The sequence below is a fragment of the Magnolia sinica genome, chromosome 8 (genome assembly GCF_029962835.1).
Source record: "Magnolia sinica isolate HGM2019 chromosome 8, MsV1, whole genome shotgun sequence".
Lineage (NCBI taxonomy): Eukaryota > Viridiplantae > Streptophyta > Magnoliopsida > Magnoliales > Magnoliaceae > Magnolia > Magnolia sinica.
In genome coordinates this window covers 6,537,313-6,560,383 of record NC_080580.1, presented here as the reverse complement: position 1 = coordinate 6,560,383, position 23,071 = coordinate 6,537,313, and the positions used below count along the sequence as shown (strand labels likewise).

The 23,071-nt window shown below is 37.2% G+C and overlaps 1 protein-coding gene across 1 annotated transcript in view; it reads left to right on the top strand.

Moving 5' to 3' along the window:
- Positions 1–9,313: 9,313 nt before the first annotated feature.
- LOC131252726 (peptidyl-prolyl cis-trans isomerase PASTICCINO1) overlaps positions 9,314–23,071 on the top strand; it is a 29,106-nt gene continuing 15,348 nt past the window's right edge. The window contains exons 1-7 of the mRNA XM_058253397.1: positions 9,314–9,581; positions 10,939–11,023; positions 13,351–13,420; positions 18,941–19,038; positions 20,745–20,867; positions 21,472–21,504; positions 21,615–21,673. Coding sequence (XP_058109380.1) covers positions 9,508–9,581; positions 10,939–11,023; positions 13,351–13,420; positions 18,941–19,038; positions 20,745–20,867; positions 21,472–21,504; positions 21,615–21,673 — 542 coding nt within the window. The 5' untranslated portion in view covers positions 9,314–9,507. The remainder of the gene's footprint in view (positions 9,582–10,938; positions 11,024–13,350; positions 13,421–18,940; positions 19,039–20,744; positions 20,868–21,471; positions 21,505–21,614; positions 21,674–23,071) is intronic.

Sequence of the window (23,071 nt, the reverse complement as noted above, 5' to 3'; positions counted from 1 at the left end):
CTAACTATGAGTTATAAATTGAATAATTTTTTTAAAAGATAAGATGTGTTGAGTAATTACTTTTTTACTTTCAACTCTTTCTCTATTTTGAACATTTTTTGTTATATTTTTTATACCATTCAGTTTTCTATTTGAAATTTCCATAAGTTATTTTAAGATGAACATATAATAATTATATTTAGTTAAAATTCTATTACAACATCATGTTGGTAACAAATGAGCCCAACCTAGCCCCAAGAGGACCCAACTCGCAACACTACCCAAGTTGAATTCCAACCCAAGGTGCCCGATCAAAAATTCTCTTTACTTGACCTAACCCGACCCAAATACATGTGATTGTTTACAAGCTGACTTAACCCAACCCAACCTATAATTGCACTCTAATCACTTCCGGGACTTGTAATTGCTCATGAGGCTTGTAATTGGACCATATTTGTTACTGAAACCTATAATCAGATTATAATCATTTCAGTGACTTGTAATCGCATTCTAATTTCTCTTAGGACTTGTAATCGCTCCCGAAGTTGTTTAACCTAAATCCAACCTAAGAACCTTGACAACCCAACCTCAGCTTGGGTAGGGTACTTCATGTTTGGGTTGACCCTAACCCAATTTGCAGCCTATCTATTACATGAGAAATCTTGAGCATTCTTCTTTCTTGAACTGTAGAACTTGTGCATACTATGTATTATGTCTTGGGCCTCATGAAAGTTTTATTGAATGGGCTTGGGCTTACAAATTAATTCGACGCGTTCAAGATTAGGGAGCCTAAGTATGGTCTCAGGCCATCGATATTCCCATCATACAAGAGTGGTAAACTGTCCATCTATCTTATTGGGCTTTTGGGCCAAGCTCAACTACAAATGAGGCCGGTTTAGGCCATTGCCCAAAGTTTCAAACCTGATTAGTGATTTTCCTGAATTTAGGCCTGCGTTTGAGGCCCACCAATCCCTTAATAAGTTTAAAATCAGTGAATTGGGTATCATATCATTCACCCACACGCCCGTATCAGCCATTTACCGCCTTATAACCAGCTATTTCAGCTGATGTTGGCTGATATAATCATATTGAATATCGACTTTACTTAAAAAAAGAAAAAATTTATTATGTTCTTAAAATATTCAAAGTTCTTCATTTTGTCAAAAAAGGCACAAAAATGTCTATATGACCAACTCTCGTAGCATAGAGTAGATATTATGAATTTGGTAAGAATTAAATTAATCTTAATAACCCATAGTTTATATTAATGAGATTAAATCATTTTTAAGTGACTGCCAAACGAGACCGATAATCTCTTTCCTAACAGGAGAATTGCGCTTGGGTCTATTAAGTTTAATCATAAGCAGGCCCATTTGGTTTAATTGGGCTTGGGCCTTTCAGTTGTAATGGGCCTGTGCAAGTGGAGCTTGTGATTCAGCAACCCAAACCATTCATCTGTTTGCCACCGTCGATGGATTATGGCCCCAAGATCTCCTTGATTGGGTTTCATAACCATCAAACTGTGGGGATGGAAATTTAAAAGTTTCCTAATTTAATTAGGCAATTAGATACTGTTTTATACTAATTCATCAATTAGGTGAATCTGCATTCAAACTTCACATGGAGCCTTACCTTTCCTGCCATCATGTCAGGTGCATGGTATCTCTAAGCTGTGTCACAGGTGGGCCCCACCTTAAAGATGGTGGGCCCATTGGGTGAATTTGTCATTCAGACATTTTTACTAAACAGATTTTGTTTGCTGGACAGTTTACCAAACAGACATTCCAGCACATGGATACAGCACTAAAATTAATTTCAGACTTTTTTTTATCAGTTTAGAAGGATAATGGTCACCCATTGGGAAGCTGATTGCATCCTGCCGGTCTGGCAGGGGCTCCGTGGGGCCACCGTGATGTATGAGTTTTATCCACGCCATCCATCTACTTTTTTCAGATTATTTTAGGGTATGAGTCTGAAAATTAGGTAGGTCCAATGCTCAAGTGGACTACACCATAAGAAGCAGTGGTGATTATCAAACCCACCATTGAAACCTTCTTAAGGGCCACCATAATATTTATTTGCTATCCAACATTTTCATGAGGTTATATAGACCTGGATGAAAGGAAAACACAAATATCATAATGAAGTTTTTAATGGTGGGAGTTTACTCCGCCTGTCTGGTCCACTTGAGCCTTCCATCTAATTTTTTATTTTTTTATTGTTTTATAGACTAAAATGATCTAGAAAAATGGATAGATGGTGTTGCTAAAACCCATACATCATGGTGGGCCCCACAGAGCCCTGCCCCGACAGATTATTATCTCCGCTTCCTGCCAATGGACAATTTAGACTCTAAACACACATCATGGGTGGCTGCACAAACATGGGATAATTGTCATGAGTTTAAACTTAGAAACATATGCACCATATGTATGCATCTCAAGGAAAAGGGACTTTTCATGAAATGCCACTCATTTTTAGCTTAATTAGGTAGAACCATTAAAAAACATTGCTAGTAGATGTCACCACCCACATTGGGAGGGGCTATTTATTTTTGTTAAATCTAAATAATAGATTTTATCTTGTTTTTAAAAATATCCTTACGTAGTCATTTCTCTGCATATATTGATGAAAAGATTAGTCTAAATCACTTTCTTTCATCTTGAAATTGTCTAATCCATGTCCACCTATTGTTGACCGGTTTAGATCGCTGTCTTCTTTCATGGAATGGTCCATATAGTTGTCTAAGTACTTTTGAATGGTCTAAAACGTTAACCACCAAACAATGAATGGTTTAAATATCTGTCTACCATCCCGAAATGATTGGGATTGCCACTTATATACTTTTGAACGGTTTAGATCATCATCCACAACTATTGCTTAGGAGTATTTTTGTGTTTATAAAAATGAGCTAAGTGGAGTTGATAGAAATTGGTAAAATAAATGAACCCCCAAAATCTAAGTGTTGATATCTAATTAAGCAAACAATACCAAAAAAGTAATCTTTGCACAGTTGCACAATGAATTCAGATGGGATTTTTATGGCAAAAATCCTCAAAAAATATCATTTTACCGAATAGTGCTTCTACAAATCCAAACACTTGGAAAGTACTTTTCCAATATTCAAAGTATGTTTTGGAAATTATGGGGCCCACATGATATTTGTTTGACAAGGAACCCTTTCAATAGATGAATCCATTGTGATATTCCAAAAAAAAAAAAGAAGAAGAAGAAGAAGAGCAACCTAATTATAAGGTGAGTCACACCATTAAAAATAATGTACACCTTGGAAAATATATATCCAAATTCATGTGTAGCTCATTCGGTGATTTGATCAAAAATATTTTTGGTTAGCTCGTGGATAAGTGCATGTGTTTTAGAGTTGAATGTCATGCACATACATGAAGGCTCTGATTTTATTTTTTTACTTAGTACTTTTTCTTCTTTTTTTTTTTACTTGGTACTTTTTATTGAAAAACAATTCATAAGGATACTTTAGTAACTTCCCTTCTTAATAATAAACACTACCTGCAATATTTATTCATGGAGTAATTCTTCATTAAATTGGACATCTTCCCATAAAAGTCTCTATTTATATTTCAAACACTTTAAAAAGATTTTCAACAGTTTATTAGAGTACCTCAGCTTAGGTGGGACCCATCGTGATGTTCATATGAAATCCACATCATCTGCTAAGTTATCTTTGTTATTGATGTAGAGCAGGTTGAGGACAGTTTCATGGCCAAGAGGGATCAGAAAAGGCCCAATTGGAAGCGGAAGTGATCTGGACCATTAGAACTTAAAACGAACGTATCTCGTAAACCGAAATGAGCTTTTGGATATACCATATATGTGATTTTGGGGTATGACGAGGTACTTTAGATCAATGGTGGAATTCTCGTTTTATTTTCATTTTTACTGTTTATAGTAAGTTTTAGTTTAAGTATAACTCTTCATGTATTGGGCTCTAGGAGTTGTGCCCAACATGAAAAGTGCTTAGAATAATTAGGAGAACATCATGGTTCAACCAAATAGGATATAACTTATTTTTAGCCGAAAACCATGCATGCTAGTAGACATCCTGGCTGTCAATAATTAGTAAATTTATTATTTATAGTAAGTCATGATTTCTAAGAGTTTTAGTTGTAAGTTGATTCTGAAACTTCTCCCATGGCTTAATATCCTTATTTAAAGGGTTGTGAACTCGTTTATTTCAATAATCAATCAAATTACGAATTTTATAAAATTTATTTTATATTTTCCTTGCTTTTTTCCTTTTGGATTTGAGGAGTCTCTGTGAGGAATCCAGAGAAACTCTTTGGATTCGGAGTAGTTATCCTTGAGGAAGATGGTGATCAACACTATCACATTCAACCCTGCGTCAATTATGCCTAGGCCTAAAGTTAAATTCCATTTGTAATTTACATGGATCACACAATTGAAAAAAAGGAAAGAGTGTCATTCACCCTATAAACTATTTTCATTGGTGTGACCACATGAATTATGTATAAGTCTGATTATTGGACCACTTCTCTAAATTCTAGTGCGGTATCTAATATTTAGAGTGGATTTCATATAATCATCACAGTGGGACATGTAAAAGATTGGGGGTGGATGTATCTCCTAATTATTTCCTTTGGTATGACCCACTTAAATCATAAGTTAGCTTAATTTTTTAGGTTTGGATCTAATGTGGGATTGCATATCTAATGAACATGGCGGGTTTTACATACACATCATGGTGGCCCTTGTCAAAATTCAAGGTGTTCCCTCTCCTATTTGCTAAAAAATAGAAGTTTCCTCCTATATTAAAGAAAAAAGGAATTTTATGGACACCTACCATTAATTATTCATGGGCCTATTTTCATGTTTGTGTGAGATTCATTTCGACCATTAAATATGTAATTTTATATTAGGCTTGGGATAAAGGAAAAGAAAAAGAAAAAGAAAAAAGAGAGGCTAACTTGTGATTCAGAGGATGTTTGGATAGTGAGTTACGTTGGATAAGCTACCTATGCCATAAGCAATCATAAGCATACAAAGCCTATTATGATGTTTGTGTGAGATTCATTTCGACCATTAAATATGTAATCTTATATTAGGCTCAGGACAAAGGAAAAAAACAAAAAAAAACAAGGCTAACTTGTGATTGAGAGGGCGTTTGGATCGTAAGTTACTTTGGATAAGCTACCTACGCCATAAGCAATCATAAGCAAACATAACTTATCAATCAAAAAAAAAGAAAAAAACATGATTTCCAACATTATAAGCAATTATCTCTCAAGCTTATTTGTTCCCCCTCAAATCTACTATCCATCACATGAGGCCAACCTTTAATGTAGACCATTCTTTGTATGAGCCCCTCCTTTGATGTAGGTCGTCCATCATACAAGGCCCACCTTGAATGTGGGCTATTAATTAATTTGTCCTGACCTTTAATGTACGCCATTCATTATGAAGGGCCACCTTTGATGTTGGTCATCCATCAAGTGAGGGCCACCATCAATGTTATTGTCCGTGGTTTGGGGCTCACATTTAATAACCATTGCCCATCATGTGGAGATTGCCTTTAATGTAGATCATCCGCTCCGCATTTGATGTGGGTCGTTCATCATGCATAGCTTGCCTTGGATATAGGCCACTCATCATTAGGGCCGACCTTTGATGTGGTTTGTCTATCATGTAGGTCCCACGGACCATCCATCATGTGGGGCCACCATTATTAATTTCCCCATCATTCGGAGCCCACCTTTGACGTGGACTATCCATCATGTGAGCCCCACCTTCAGTGTGGGTTGCCTATCATGTAGGGCTCACCATGGATGTGGGTCCTCCATCGTTAAGGGTCGACCTTTGGTATGAACTGTCCATCATGTAGGGCCACCTCAATATGGGTCATCCATCATGTGATGTCATGCCCTACACTTCGGATACAAAGTGTGCACCCTCATACCTGAGTTATGGTCCATGACTCGTACACTAAATATACATGAATCCGCTCATTATACAATTATTAAAAGGCATAATTTACATGTATTCTAGATCGTCACCACAATAACATTAATATATTCAACTGTTTCCACTTCATTTATTAACAATTCAACCCTAACATTCACATTTATAAAATAAATTATTAAAGTCGGTTGTTCACCCATTTGAGACTTTATTTAACTAAAATAATCAATCTTCGTTTAATAAGGTTATGTCTATAAACATATTTCAAATTTAATTAAATCAATAGTAATTAAAATGAATGGAAACTAAAACTCTTAGAATCAATCACATAATCAATTCAACTGTCGAATGCAGCGAGCTTGTCTTTTGCCAAATACGACCATTGGCTTTTAGTTTCATCTACCAACCCGACCTCATTTTCCAGCACCTGATTAGATCGTCTTGCATCGTCCACCTTTGTTCAATTATTAATTCACAATATTAACTGGCAATGCTAGTGAGTGAACCAGCATGGTTCATACGTAACACAATATAAGATAACACAACATAATTGAAATAATGTTTATTTAGTATGAGCATAAATGCAGAAATGTGATGAGATACGGGTCAAGTTGGATGATCGTCCACTTGCTTAAGTTGGATATCCATCAACCTGAAAATTGTACCATTCAAACATCCACACTAGGTAAGCATGAGAAATCCGTACCTGTTAAACATCCACTTAAATAGGCATGTGTAATCATATATCTACTCTGTGAGTAGGCTTCCACTATCGTGGGCATTTGGTAACGAATTTACAAAGCGTAACCATTTAGGAAAATATCCCAGGAACCTAGGCACAAGATGTGCATACAGTCACTATGGATGCATGTAATGCATGCTCAATATCTATGCATCGACGTGATCAATCGATATATACATCCCTTGGTTCAAGAGAAAACAATTGTTTAATGATCGCAATGGTTTACATGTTCATGTATTCAGTTCACATTTACAATCATATAGTATGGATTAATACAGAAGAATCATCTTGAAATGTTATTACAATAATATAATAGGAATTTAATTATGACAATAATGGCAATCATCACAAACATATCTCATATCTTAACTGTATAGGTATGAGACACGTTGGGATTCACTCGCTTTTTTGTGGTAAGGTTGAATCTGTTAAATAGTTGAACGCTTGAGAGTTTTCACTCTAAAATTCTATCTATATATCCAACATAAAACCAATTCAATTAAACTATATTATTATGTAGGGCTCACCTTTTATCAACTCAAGATGCCCGCCGTTAATCATATGGCTTTAGTGTTTATCATATTTAGTTACGGGCCAAAGCGAGGAACTGTCAATCAATCGAGCAAGCTCGAAAGCTCTTAATCGACCATGGATCGATGATATTCTGATTTAGCTCATAAAGTATTTGCACACCTTTTGCCATTCTCGATTGATTGAACCCTGCTCGTCGATCCATTGAACTTGGTTGGATTAGATCAATTTGCAAAAATAGTCAACTTCAGTCAATGTGTTCGATTGATCGAAGCTCGATGTTGATCAATTGAAATAGATCACAAATTATAATTTTTGGTCTCTGGACAAAAATCAATCAAAGTCGGATAGGTCCAGGCTATTACACAATCTGATTTTTGTTTTTTTATTTTTCCAAAAATTTTAGGGTTCTTCTTCTTCTTCCTTAGTTCTAATGATTCCCATTGATCATAGAGTTGGGTTCAATTCATCTAATGGTTTTTCTCATAGTCGAATTTGAAAAAACTAAAGGACCAACAAATCCGAAATATTTGGAATCTAAAATTAATAATTTAAAATTATTTTCAACAAAACTATTGTTAGTCATAAAATTTGAAGATCATTGTGGTAAATCTATTGTTAGATCAACTTAAGATTTAAGGCTCTAATACAATTTCGACTTAAAATCCGTAGATTTGGATTTTCTTAAGCTAAGGCAATTGCATTTCTTGTAGTTGCTTATCCTTGTTGCAAAAACTCATTAAAAAATTAATCTTTATCATCAAAACTTCCTTATACATCAGAATAATGATTGTAAGATTGTTTCGTTTCATTCATTGTTCGGATCCAAGTCTGTTAGACAAAATTCTAAAAGTAAAACAAGGAATTTGATTGAAACTTACTGATAGATGCTTCTCGTTCGTATGGCTTCTCTCCCTTTTAGAGTTGATCTTTTAAATTTAAGGTTTTCTGCAGATTTTTTTTTTTTTTTTTTGCAGAATTAATCCATTGACCTATCCCTTTACTGAGAGTGCTCCTACTAACTAGGCTAAGTGCTATATTTTATTAATAAAGGATAAATTAAATTATTAATTTATTTTTCAGGATCTTAAGTGAGTCACAAAAAATTAGGATTGTTACATGTGGGGCCTAGCTTTAATGTCCAATGCCCATCATATGGAGCCCACCTTTAATTTAGATTGTCCATCATGTAGGCCCCACCTTTAACGTGGGTTGTCCATCATTTTGAAGTGCGTTGGATTTGTACTTTTTATCATTATGGACAGACCTTTGATATAAACCATCCATATGTGGGCACACATTAATATGGAGTTATTCTTCATGTGGGGCCCGCCTTTAATGTAGATAGTCCACCATGCGGGGCCTCCTTTGATATGAACTGTGGGACAAAGCCTCCATTGACTTGTACCGTGAGAGAAGTACAAAAGTCATAAGCTAAAAAACTAAAAAATATTACTAATTAAGATTAGTAGATATGGGCACGTAAGTTACTTTTACATTGATGCTTACTAAATTAACTTAATTAAAAAAACTAACTTAATTACTTAAGTTAAAAAGCAACTTATTTGGTGGCATCTAAAAGGACTTAGGTTGGTGACACCAACGGAAAGGGTTAAGAGGGAGCTGTCCACCTTTATTTTTATAAAGCCTACCATGGTGATTATATGAAATCCGTTACTTAAAATAAGCTACATGTCTTAAGTATCTTATCTTAGTTTCTACTTATTAAGTAGATAAGTATGTTTAGTAAACATACTACTTATAGATTGGAGGGTGAGTATTTTCTAAACCTTCTCTAAATGCCACACCAAAATAAAAATGATGTCTGTCATTTAGACCGGCCATAAAAAGGAAAATAGTTTGGAGGGGAAGAATTTTCTTTTATACTGTTTCCAATCATGTGGTCCACTTAAGTGTAGATGGAGCTGAATTTTGGTCCCTTAAGTCCTATAGGACGGTGATGCACCCGGTGGTTGGGGGTGGATATCAAATAAACATCAGGGTGGGGCCCATCCAAGCTGCCGAACCAGCCACGGTCAAGGGAAGGTGCATTAGTTTTGAAAAAAGGTACTGGAATGTCAAATCTCCCCTCAAACACTAAAAAAAAAAAAAAAAAGAAAAAAAAAGAAAAAAAAAGGTAAAAAAGAAGTTGGCGGATACTCTGTGGGCGAGTCAAAATAAGTAGACGAACCTAACACAAAACTCTTTGAGAAAAAAAGAAAGGTTTTGGGATTATTTTTACGGAATTAGAGCTTTTTTGAGAGGAATTCTTGGAAAATTTCCATCTGATTGAGAGAAAAATGGGAGCTGATGAGAATGCAGAACAGGAATTCGTCCCCAAGCAGAAGAAATCTTCCAGCGAAGACGAAAAGAGGTTTTTTTTTTCTCTGTTCGATTTTTAATATTTGATTTTCGATTCTTTTTTTGTTGCTATCAATCGGTTTATGTGGAAATATAAAAGAGTGATTGAGAAATTCAAGTGTCTTAAAAAAAAATAAAAAAAATACAGCGTATAAACGATGAATTATCGATGCGTTTTGTTATAGGATTTGTGACCAGAGGATTTGATCTCGGCAGTCTATTTTAGGTCAGAATTGGATGGTTGTGATTTATCTTGATGAACTGTTTTATAGAAGAATTGGAGTGATTTAAGAGTAGAGGAAATGAGATGATTTAAAGAATATACCAAATGATGATAGAAGCTTTTGGATTGTAGGATTCATTTTGGGTGGATTGTAGCATGGAGGTCTTGTTGACGGGATGATCCTAACTGTCAATTTGATGGAGCTTTTTTCCCCTTTGAATTTGGACCATTGCTGTATTTTACTTTTTAATCATCCACTTGCAAAGGCTTGGGTGGTGAATGATGGCAGCTGCTGGGTGGGTTTTAGGCCAGCAATTGGGTTGATGGACGATCGTAAATGCTCCAATTTATCAACTTCTTCCCTTTTTTCGCAGTGTTGCCGACCAACTTTTATTGTTAATCAACCATTTGCAAACTCTATGATTAATGATAGAAGTTGCTGAATTGTGGGCCCCACTTTGGATGAGCTGTAGCATGGAAATTGCGTTGATAGGACAAGCCTAACTGCCCAATTGACTATCTTTTACCCTTTGAATGTGGACTGTTGCTGATTTTTATTGTTAACTGTCCATCTTTGAAAGCTATACAATTGCCGCTCTCGAATTTAGGCCCCACTATGCATGGGCCATAGCCACAGAATTGCATTGGTGGGACAATCCTACTCCTTCAATAATGGTTCAGTGTCATGATCCTTATTCCCCAAGAAACCAGCCATTGTTCAATGTCTGTTAACATGGAATCACTAAATATTTGCTACACTGCTCTAAGTTGGGCCATGCTGCACTTGTATGAGTGTACGTTTTGTAATTATGGTTGTGTTTGGTTGCACCAAATCACGAAATATCATGAAATTTTGCACCAAACTAGATTGATTAATCATGAAATATCATAATAGCTGCAAACCTGCAACCAACCAAAAACAGCCAAAATTAGAGATGCACGTGCTATATTCAATTACTTTGATGCTCCTTTCTGTTAAAAATAGAGCATATATATTTGGTGATTTTTTAAGATATTACTCGCAAGTTGTGATAGATCAATTTCATTACTAAAGAACATCTAGCAATAACTTACCTATGTTGGAACTTTAATTTCTGTTGTTAATTGATTTACATTGTAAAATGATTGCATTCTTTTTTATGATTAGGCGAAAGAATATTACTCCTGGAAGTCTGATGAAAGCTCTCATTAGGTCAGGAGGGGGTACTGAGAAACCTAAAGATGGTGACCAGGTCTGTTTCTGAATTTTTTGTTTTTATTGTTTCTTGTATTTTTATTTTTATTTTTTGAGAAGATACTGATCATCTTATTAACAAAGAAGGATTAAACAATAGAATTACTATCAGAAAGAGACAAATGGCTGACATCCTCCTTTGCCAACTCTTAAAAAATGAAATTAGACTTACTTGGCATGAGTAAATGATGTGTTTGGCCGAGCGGTGAGAGATTTCTTTTTGTCAAAACAGAACTTGAATGGCATGGTTCAGACCCTGCTTAATTTGCCACTTTTGTTAAAATTAATCTCAATTTCCATGGTTTGAACTCTGCTTCTTTCACCCACTTAATGACATTGAACGAGTCGCCTTCCTCTATAATTGATCTATTAAACTTGCTCCAAAATGCACATAGAGCTTCTCTAAGTGAGAAGGCTTCCATCACATGTGCAATGCCATGAACAAGGCCTGGATAAGCTAAAATGATGCAAACTTCATCTTCTCTTACATCACCTCTAAACTTGAGGGACTAGGATTGTCAATGGAACCACCCCATACAAACTTGAAACTTTAGGCCAATGGCCCTCGTAGCCATACATTCTACACTGCCGCCTTTATCGACCTCCAGCTATTACTTCTTTTTTTGAGTTCTTTCCCATATTCTTAAGTCATTGCCCATATTAATTCCTTTTCAAACTCTGAACCAAAATTCACCCAGCCCCTTGTCACCCCCTTGCCCCTCAGCCTAACTTGGGCAGCAACAAGTGTTGGAGTTAAAAAAAAAAGAAGCAGCGACACCAACGGACTAGAAAAAGCAGCAAAAAACAAACTGAAAAACCAAAACCCAAAGCTAAATTCAGCCCAAAACAATGGCCCCCCTTCCTCTCTGTTTTTTTGGATCAATTAAGTGGGTTTGCCTCTTTTCGCTCTTACCTTCTCACATAAAGTTCCTCAGAATCTTTTTGAGTTTCTGAGTGACCAACAGCAGAATTTTCGAGTTTCTTCTATACTCTGCATTATAGGCGCTTGACCAAGAATGAAATGAAGAAATTGCATCTTTCCTTGTTGTATGGTTGTTTCTCCATGCTAGATGTTCAAGTTCTGATGTAGCTTTCATTATGTAGTCTTCATTTCCTCAATAACTAGCAGTGGATAATAAAAATTCAGTCATTATCAACATGTACTTTTCGTCTGAATTAACAGCCATTGTGACATTTGTGGTTGGTTCTTGAAGTTTGATGACTGTTGTTTGCATTTGATTTGCAGCTGCTGCATCTGCTTGTTTATGCAATTTTTCTCTAGCAAATATTTGAAGTTACATGGCAGCTGACAACAATAGAGCTGATTGGCAGGCTTATCTACTCATTTATTGGCATTGACCGTTTTGATTAGCGATTATGAGATGCTTCTGTTGATTAGTGATTATGCTACTACGGCATGGATATCCTAGACTGAACATTACTGGTGTCTACACATTTTCTTGATGGGCATTGGATGATCAATTAATGAGATAAGACAAAAATGAGACAATGGCCATGAAAAAATAAGGCTACTTTGGGTTGTAAACCATTAACTGGTTCCACGATTAGCAGGAGTATCCCAAGCTGATTTTGCCTGGTTATGGACATGTGATATGTTTAAAACCCAAGAGCATATTCAATGTAAAAATTCATAACAAGCATGCTCAGGGTGCTTAGGAGATGATGGAAATAAATCACGGGTTGATATGCAGAGTGGTCTGATGCTATCTGTTGATTGTCATATAGAAATGGCTCATTTTGACTTAACATGGTTAATATGGTTCTAAGATGGAGTACGTAAGTCCTACTTCCCTCTATTCATTGAACAGGACATGCTTTTAGGAACTGCCAGTCCTGGAGGCTACATCTGGTAGTGTTTATCAAGAGAGAGCAATGTTATACATCTGGTAGTGTTTATCAAGAGAGAGCAATGTTGTATATTTCTTTTTCTTTTTTCTTATTTTGTTCTAATTTTCTTCTTAGCTCTGGATGAAGGATCTGGATGGCCATTGGGCTTAAATGGTGGATGGCCATCTTTTCTTTGTGATTATTTTTATCCTCTAACTTAGACAGTTCACAGTTCGGACACAGTTCCATCTATTGTTAAATTTACTTTATTTGTGATTGTGGTGTTTGCTAGAGCATATTTTGATTGATTTCCATTCATTTCCAACTTGAACTATAGTGATTGGAAATGATTTGAATGGAAATGTTGTCCTATAATGTTAGAACATACTGTTTTTGTTCTGTTGCTTGGTTCTCTGGGATGCATGAAATGAAGGGAATTCCAGGTAAACACTTTGAATCAAGCGTCATGGTTTTCAGGTTATATTTCATTGCACAACTCGAACACTGGATGGAGTTATTGTTGAATCTACAAGACCGGAACATGGAGGTAGGTACTTGATTCCATCCATTCAAGTACTTGTGATTATGTTCAGAATATAGTCCATTGTTCAGTATGTATCCTATTCTATATAGTCCATTGTTCAGTATGTATCCTATTCTGATTTGATTATTATGTCTTGTTGGTCAAAAATGATGTATGCTTTCATTTTCTCCTGAAGGGTAAGAAAATGGGACAGGGGTTGTGTGTTTTGTTTTTTTAAATCTCTCTTTTTACTGTTCCTATATCATGGAATTACTCAGTTTCATGTCAAATTGCCACTTGAGCCTTAAATACATCACTTAGGATCTCTCAGTTTTCATGTTTGAAATTTAAAGAAACTGGATCCAAACTTCTATTCTGTATAGTCCAACTCTCATTTTCTGCAACTTATTCTGCCTGTGGAGAACTTAAGAAATTGAGTTGTTTCCTTAGTGATAATGGCCTCGAATTTCTGTTTTTTTGGTGGACAACTCCCACGGCCATTCATTCATTAGTACTTAAGAAGTGCCACAAAATTAGCTAGTTTTTTCATTATTCACATGCAGATCTGTGTTGCCACTGTAACACTATCATCTGAATGAAAATTTTCTGGTGCGTCAAAAAAAAGAAGGAAAGGAAAATAAAAAACTTGACCTCAGGTCTTATCCATGGAACTAAGTTTAATTCTTTCGAGCAAAACATCGTCTCCTTAAAAACAGGGCCCTCTTTTCCACAACTCACCATCATGCAAGATAGTCTATAGTAATTAAGTAGCATAATTTTCTTCCAACTTTATAAGGTCCTGATGCTCTCCTGTCACCCGTTAGGATATATAGATTATTGCTGTAGGAAGATCCAAATAAGCATAAACCTGTAACTGCACATGCCATGGAGAATCCCAATGAACTTTGAAGCAGTTCACACAAATGAAACATAAAGAGTAAGATTGACAGTTCAAATACAGTCTCACCACATAAGAGTTATCTAGTGAGGCATGCCATTCAGTATTTTAAATAGCAAATGGTGGGTAGCATAGCGTTCACCCCTTTGAAGCGTGAGGCATAAGCTACATAGTGTGTAGCGTAAGCTACATGCAACTTCTAGATTTTTAATGAAGGTGCTTGGTTGCACCAATGTCATGATATTTTATACGAAATTAGACTGATTAACAATGAAATTTAACAAAATTTCATGATATTTGGTGCAACAAAGTGCAACCTAAAGTATTAGGAAAGGGCATTGATTAAGTATTAAAGGTAAATAAAGAGCAATGAAATTGATTTAATATTGTTATTTATATTATTTTACTAAAAGCATTAAAATGGTTAACTTTTTTTTTTTTTTTTTTAAAATTTATGGAAATGGAAAAAGGTAACAAATCATTGACAACATCATGCGAGCGGCATGTAGCATGTAGTGTATGCAAATTATCATGTAGCGTAGGCTAAATGTGACTTAAGCTATTTTCATGAGCTACATAGCGTTAAGGCTATGCTACGCTGCATAGCGTAGCTATTTAAAACACTAATGCCATTAGAGGCAGGACATCTTACCCAGAAATTCCCATCACAGGAACCGGACAACAAAATAGAGCTTTATTTCAGGTAAAGAATTCATCATTATCATGCGTTTGGGGATGCAAGTCCTTTTTTAGGCTGTCTACAGCCTTCTAGAATATTCCAGATTTTATGTTTCTATTACAAGCAGAAATCTCTAAAAACTTGTATAAAGAATCTTCAAAATGAAGAGATAAGTGTAGAGAACAACTATTGCCAAAAGATTGCATATCCACCTCGATAATGGGCTGTATAGTATATACACAGCCAAATGGTTCTTTATGGCCATATGGTTGCTGTAAACTTCCTAAATATGTCAACTGGCTACTGATCCTTTCTGCAAATAGCTTCTACTGCATGTAAAAAGGGCAAACAACTATGGTTGATTCTATCTTCTTTCAAAGGGTAACTAATATGGTTGTATGGAGGATTCACGCTACATTTGGCCATGAATACTTCCAAAGTAACTTTTGGTTTAAATGTGCTGCTGGGAATGGACCATAGTTGCTGTAAATATAACCTGCATGGGGTTTGGGTGAATGGCAGCATCCTGGGTGTTCTCCCCACAGACGTGAGTTTGATTTGCCTCCTCGGGATTACTTGATGCACATGGTTTGTGGGTGATTGCGTGCATCCGCAGGGAATAGTCTTGCCTCAAAATGGGGCGGGGACACCCTGACGTCATTAAAAAAAAGGTTGGTGTAAATATAGGATATGTTGAGGGAAATAACATGCAATTGGATCTGTGGCCCCCACAGCGCATCTGGTTAGCAATATGGGTCATTCAGATAATTCGGATGTCAATCTGGTCCTCCAATTTAATGACATGTGTGGTCCACCCTTTGGCCCCTTTAAAATGGATTGGCTCGATGTGTTGCCTGGATACATCAGTTACATAAATAGTGCTAGAGCAATTGATGTCTTTCTCCTTCCATTCCTCCGTGTTTATATATCATATTGATCTCTGTGTTCATGCACACGTTCATGAGTAGGCGCTATACATGGGTTTCATATTTTGACAGATTTTTTATTTTTATTCTTTGAAAGATAATGCAATTTATTAAAAGCCACAAACGCAGCAAAGAAAAACAGAAGCAGCAGGAAAAAAAACAAAAGAGAAAGAGAAAAAGAAAATTGCAAAGGCAACCCCTTGGGATCCCAATCCCTGATATACAAATGGACCCGATAAACAACCCCCCTGATCGAACCACTTAAGTTGTGAAAACAGCGGTTACTTCTTTCTCCCTAAATCACCCAATAAGAACAGCTAGAAGAGCAAGGTTCCACCGAGACACATTTCTCCTCCCAATCCTAGCAGCGTGCCAAGACCGAAAAAGGCTCACCTAGGATATATCGAACCAGGAGAGGGCCTCATGCCAAACTTTAGAGATGAAAGGGCAGTGGATAAAACAGATGGTCCACCAATTCCTCATCTCCAAGACAAAGCAAGCAAACATTCGGAAGAACCAAGGCCCTCTTGTGGAGATTGTCGACAATAAGGATGCGGTTCCTACCCGCGAGTCTGGTGAAAGCTGCCACCTTCAAGGGAGCACCATACAACCAAACATGGTCTGTATGGAAACTAGCAGCAGGATTCCCGAGCTGCTCAACATGCTGTAGGAGGACTTCACCAGCAACAACCCAGACTTATCAATCAGCCACCCAAGAATCAACAATACCCAATGATGGGGAAAGGCCCTGCAGCCGGGAAAGGAGCATCGCCAAATCATCAAACTCAGAATTTGATAAATTATGATGACAAGGAGGAATCCAGGTACCCCTATTACCATCATCCAAAAAACAACTGGCCATTGAGATATTAGGAACATGATAAAGGTGAGCCAAAGCGGGAAAACAGACTTGGAGTGGAGAATCACCACACCAAGTCAAGTGTCCTCCCAAAACCTGATCCTCGAACCATCCCCAACTGCAAAGCCCAGACCTGAAAACACAAGACAGGCCATCTGAGCTACAGCTTTCCAAATAGAGGAAGCTCGATAGAGGGAGGATTCCTTAATTCACCATCCTTTGTTGTTGGGACCATATTTTCCTACCATGACATATCTCCACCAGCTACCTTCCTCCCTGCAAAGCCTGTAGACCCATTTCCCCCGAAGCACAAAATTCGCCTCTTCCAAACTGCGAATACACCCCCCCTCTATGGAAAATCTTTACGAAATTTACCAATCCTCTGAAGGACTGAGGGCACAGGTTGAGGGGAAGGTTCAAAAGGGACACCTTGACCAAGGTGATTCTGCCCCCCAGGTAAAGGAACTTGCTCTTCCACGGCGAAAGCTTCCTTCCATACGCTCAAACACCGATTCCTAAAGATATTTAGTAGGCTTGCCATTACTACATAGAGGCAAAGCCCAATAGGAGGAAGGAAAAGATCCAGCTTGACACCCAAAAATCCCAGCAAAACGAGCTATTTCCTCGGATAGATGACCTCCCAAAAGTTTTCTTTTGGCCAAATTACCAACCAGAAGCGCCTCAATGCACCTAATGATTTTTCAGAGATTATCTACCATGGAATCTTCGGCCTCATAGAAAATAAGGGTATCATCAGCAAATTGCAGGTGATTGACCCGGTAATGAACACATATGATCTGAAAGTCCCGGAACAAACCCACTAATTGGCCCCTACCCAACATCCTATTGAGGGCTTCAGAAACTACCAAAAAACAAAAAAGGTGAGAGGAGAGGATCTCCTTGCCAAAGACCCCTAGAAGCATGGAAGAACCCAAAAGGGGAGCCGTTGACTAAAACTGAAAACCTGGCCGAAGAGACACGTACTTTGATCCACAATCACCATTTAGCCCCTCAACCAATACTACCCAACATATAGTCAAGGGAGGACCAGTCTACAAAGCCGTAGGTCTTCTCCAAATCTAATATACAAAGGATACATTGATTACCTTACCACCCCAATGATAAGAGTCCAGATATTCGTGCACTATCAATGCACTGTGTCGAGGATTTGCCTACCCACAATGAAGGCGCTTTGGTACAGAGATAACTTTAGGGAGAACTACCCTAAATCTTTGACTGAGAATTTTAGACATGATCTTGTATACACAACGGATCAAGCTAATGGGCCCAAAGTCTTTCGGACTCTCAGCCACTTAACTTTTTGGAATCAGAGTGATAAAAGAACACCCCATTTCTGTTGACAGGCACCCACTATCAAAGAATTCATTAACAGAACCCAGCATATCTGATTCAACAGGTGTGCATTGACTCAAAGTATATCAATCTGTTGCTGGGCATGGTAGCCTCTTGTGCTGTTTGCAAATTCACTACCAACAGTTGATTCTATGAGTGGTTGTGCTCCATTGGTTCTATAGCTTCTTGCAAAGTATATTCAGTGGCCACTGAGAATAAATGGTCTTTGGTCTGTTCTCTGTAAGAATTTTCGAGCTACATTTGCATATTGTGTAATGAAATTGTAGACCTAATGATATATGTTTCTCCATCCTACATTTTCGTTATTATTTTAGTGACGAAGTTTTAATAGCTCATGCTCCTCTATTTTCTTCTTCATCCTCTTCTTCTTCTTGTTCTTCTTCTTTTTTCAAATGTCCTGTATCTTTTATTTTATTTTGATGAATGTCCTGTATCTTATAGTCCATCTGCTCTAGGCACATGAAAAATTATCTTTTTGACTGTAATTTTACTTGGATGTAGAATATATTTTTTTACTTATGTTCTGTGCTTGGTGTTCCTATCTTCTAATATGATTTGGAGGATTGCCTCATATGAGTGGCTGGACCTCACCTTCTTGGATTTATTATATGAAAGTCTTGTCAGTGATGCTCTGACAAGGAGGGAATTGTGATCACCTTTCCGGCCTCTCTGTTAGAGAAACTCATGATTTAAGACCCATATATCATAAAGATTTAGTCAGTAAGACCCATCTATAAGGAAAACTTCAATTCATTTAAGTTGGCGATGGAGCTAATTTGATTGTTTGCACATTTATTTTGTGTCCCAGGCAAAGGTAATCCCATAAAATATGTCCTGGGGAAAAGCAAGATGATATTGGGACTGTGTGAAGGAATTCCTACCATGTTGAAGGGTGAAGTGGCAATGGTATATCCTCCAAAACTCCATAGGCTGATAAATTGCGTTTTGGTAAAGAGTGGTTTTACCAGATGTTATTGAATTACTATCTCGTCTGATAGGCAGTTGATTGTAAATTTTTTGCAATATAACCTTTAGAAGCAGACCTTAAAAAAAATAAAAAATAAAAAATAAAATTGGTTAGCATGTTAGCACACACCCTACTGTTAGCCACACCCCACTTGGGAGTCGATATCAAGAACTCAGTGTTGAAACAAGGTTATCTTCACTCAGTCTACCACGTGAGCTGTGGCCGGTGTGTATAACTTTTAGAAGCAGACCTTGAATGGCTGGTTGAAGCTGAGATGATGATGGTGATGGTGGTGTTGTTGATGATGACATGCTGATGATACTGGCATTACCATGATGATATAAAAGACATTGACCAATTCTAGTTAACAGCATTACTACAACTACGAGCTCTTTGATATGAGTACTTCTACATTCTGGAGAACTTTCCTGCATTCTATATTTATTTTTCTTGAATTCTTTTTCTAAGATATCTATCTGCATCTTCTTGTGCAGAACTTGTTTTTCTCATGGCATAAATCAATCCTGAGTTATTGGATTGCTGTTGCATCTACAAAAATCCATCCTTGATAGCTTAACGATGTTCATCCATATCAACAAGATGGTTCTATTCCATTTATTTGATCCAATGGAGATATGCTTACTTTCATTCTTAGTGTTTATCATCACTGTCATCATCGCAGCCTTGCCCCAACTATTTGGGGTTGGATTTACACATCTTGTTTTCTTGAAAATCCAAACAGGAATTCTTATGATTGCTTGGCAAACATTTGACAACCTGCTTACACACATCAAAATATATTAACAATAACAGCTGGAAATAAGCTAAGGAAACTGTCAAGGAATCCAAATCCCTTTCAATTTCTATTTTCTACTGACAACTATATGGGGCTGTACAGCTGTACAAAACCCCTCTTTTACCTGATATGTTTAAAAAAGTACATGGTCTGACATGTGTATTCCACAGTCCAATCAGTACATAAATCTGGCTACCAATTGGATTTGTGGGTCCCACAGTCCCACCAGACTCTTGATTTGGTCCAAATCTTCCATCTGGACTGTTGGTGTGGTCCAGCTCTTTATGTGGACCCCTGGTTTGTTCCAGATCTTCAACCTTGACCCTTAGACTGGCCTGATCTTCAATCAGGACCATTGGCTTGCTCTGATCTTCTACGGGGACTGATGGGTATTATATTCAATCAGCCATCAACTGGGTTCACTATCCAACCTTTTGATGATCTGATGGTCCTGCATCAAACAGCCGACATTTAATGAGAACTGATGAGCAGGTCAAACTAAGATAAAAGGTTTAGGATCTTCCACTCTGGAAGATTTTGGCATTGCTGTTCACAGTGGAGCCCATCAGATCAACCATATAGATCATAAAAGCATGAGGCATACATGTTTGAGGTCCTATGCATCAGTATCTTCGCTGAGGCCCATGATTCATGGCTAACTAATTCTCCGCTATGAGCGTTGAAGCTGTTGCAAAATTGAGCATGAATTGCTATTGGGAAGGTTTGGGACTTCACTAGTGTTTTTTTCCCCTTAAAAGTCTTTACTAGTGTGATTAGTTTTAACAAAAGGAAACTGTCTGCTTCTCTATTTGATATTTTTGTTGTTTTGTTTGTCTTTCCTTGTTTCAGTTCAAGATGAAGCCTGAGCTACACTACGGTGAGGTTGATTGTCCAGTTGCAGTTCCGGAAGGTTTCCCCGAACGTGATGAACTTCATTTTGAGATTGAGCTGATAGATTTCTTTAAAGTCAAGGCAAGGAATATTATATATCTGACATGTGGCCATTGATCTTTCCTATTGCATAAATATATTGTAGATGTATTCAGGTTCAATAATTTCTGTCAAGTAAATCATAAGGCTCTTTTTATGGCTGAAGGCCATGAATTATCAACATTATTGAAGGCCTCCAGCTATCAAGCTCATTGGTTTTGCACTGTGTTTTGTGTTTTGCTTTTCAATCTTTCAGTATAGGGTGCGTTTGGTTGTGCCAAATGTTATGAAATTTCATGCTTAGTTAGTCTATTTCGGTTCAAAATTTCATCATAGTTCATGAAATTTGGTGCAACCAAACATAACATCACCTTTCCTTCATCTTTAGAATTATTTTGTTTTTTCTCGGCTACTTGATAACGAATCAGTTTGTTGTTTATGGCTCACATACCTTCTTAAGTTCTTAACAACTGTTCCCATATAATGATAGACGTACGGTGATCTTGGTTTCATCTGTGAGTTCCGCCAGGCTTACATTGATGATATCATCCATGACAAAAATATTTTCTCCCCATATTAGAATTTGTCATTCAGGTGTGTTCAACCTCTTGTAATTATAAACTGGCTTTGCTTCTCTGGCTTTCAGGTCATCAGCGAAGATTTAGGAGTTTTGAAGAAGGTACTGCAATATGGTTAAATGACTCCTGTTGCTACATGAGCAGCGACAATAACTGCTCTGTTTCTAAATGTACTTCAAGCATTATCATATTTATCTTTTTTCTTGGACAGATAATAAATGAAGGGCAAGGGTGGGAATCACCAAGGGAACCGTATGAAGTAAAACTATGGTTAAGTACTTATTCTTCTCAACCTGCTGTTACATTTAATTCCTTCTGTAAAATGCAATTTGTTGCATCATGCTTCAGAATAGGTATGGATTCTATAACTTTTATGGGCATTGATGAGAGCCAACCAATCATGTTTAGATCCTCTCTAACTATTTAGAAAAAAAAACTTCCAAGATAACATTCACAATGACAAAGTACTGTGGGTCCCAATGCTTCCACAGACTTGATCTTGGTTTACAATTATAGCTTCTACACGTGTTCATTTCGACACGATACATTTTCACCATTACTGATATATTTTCCTTCGATATGACATTTCAATGGCGGAACAGGATTCGTGTAGCTGACCCCAACTAATTGGGATAAGAATTAGATGATGATGATGATAGTTAACCGTTATCACGAATTCATGTTTCAGTAATAAATTAGTAACCAGAAGGTATCATGGTCCAGTTGAGCGATCATGAGGTATTGTGGCTTGGGGTGTGCAAAGCGATCCTTAACATCAAGAATTTAGTCATTTGATACATCAAATTAGAAAAGTTGGAGATAGCCCAGGGATCAGATTCTGGGAAGATTCTGTGTTGTGAAAGGCCACTAAGCATGGAGTTAGATTCTCTACATGGTTTTATCTAAATATGTGAGAATTAATAAGCATGTCTGTTGGGAAGGGTGTCAGTGGGTATGGATGCCAATCTTTAGAAGAAACATGAGGAATGACTTTGTTTCACTTATGGAGGTGGGAAAACGTGGTGGTTGCTGGGATGAAGGGATATCAGAGTGTGGAAGTGGGAACCATCAAGTGGCTCTTCAGTCAAATCTTGTTATGTGCACATGAGGGGTGAGACTTGAGAGAATTGAACAAGCTGTCATCTTGTAATTGGTCCTTCCACACATCCCCCAAGGATAATAGTGTATGGTTGGGCAGCTGTCACGCCAAGATCCTGATGATAGATAGTTGATTAGACATAATCATGAATGGGTGCATCATGTGTCTGTCTAAGAAATATGGAAGCTGTGGAACATCTCTTTATAAGATGGTTTCTTTGGAGGCAAACCTTCTTGGCAGTGATCTGTTCCGTAATTTGGAAGCAGCGGTGCAATTGAACATTTCAAAATAGATCATCTAATGTTATCTCCGTATTGAGAAGGTAAGGTCTAGAGTTGTTTCTTCGGTATTTTCCCTAAAGGGGTTTGTTTTAGGAGGGAAGATTTTAGTGGGCAGTCATCCCTTAATGTTGGGAGTGGTGGTGGTCCTTTGAGGGATGTTGTCGTTTTCTGGCTTCACCTTCTTAATAAATTCTCTTTTTACTGATTAAAAAGAAAATAACCAGTTACTGATAAACAAACAGGAAAAGAAAAGAATGGCATGACTTAGCAAGAGATGACATTATGAGT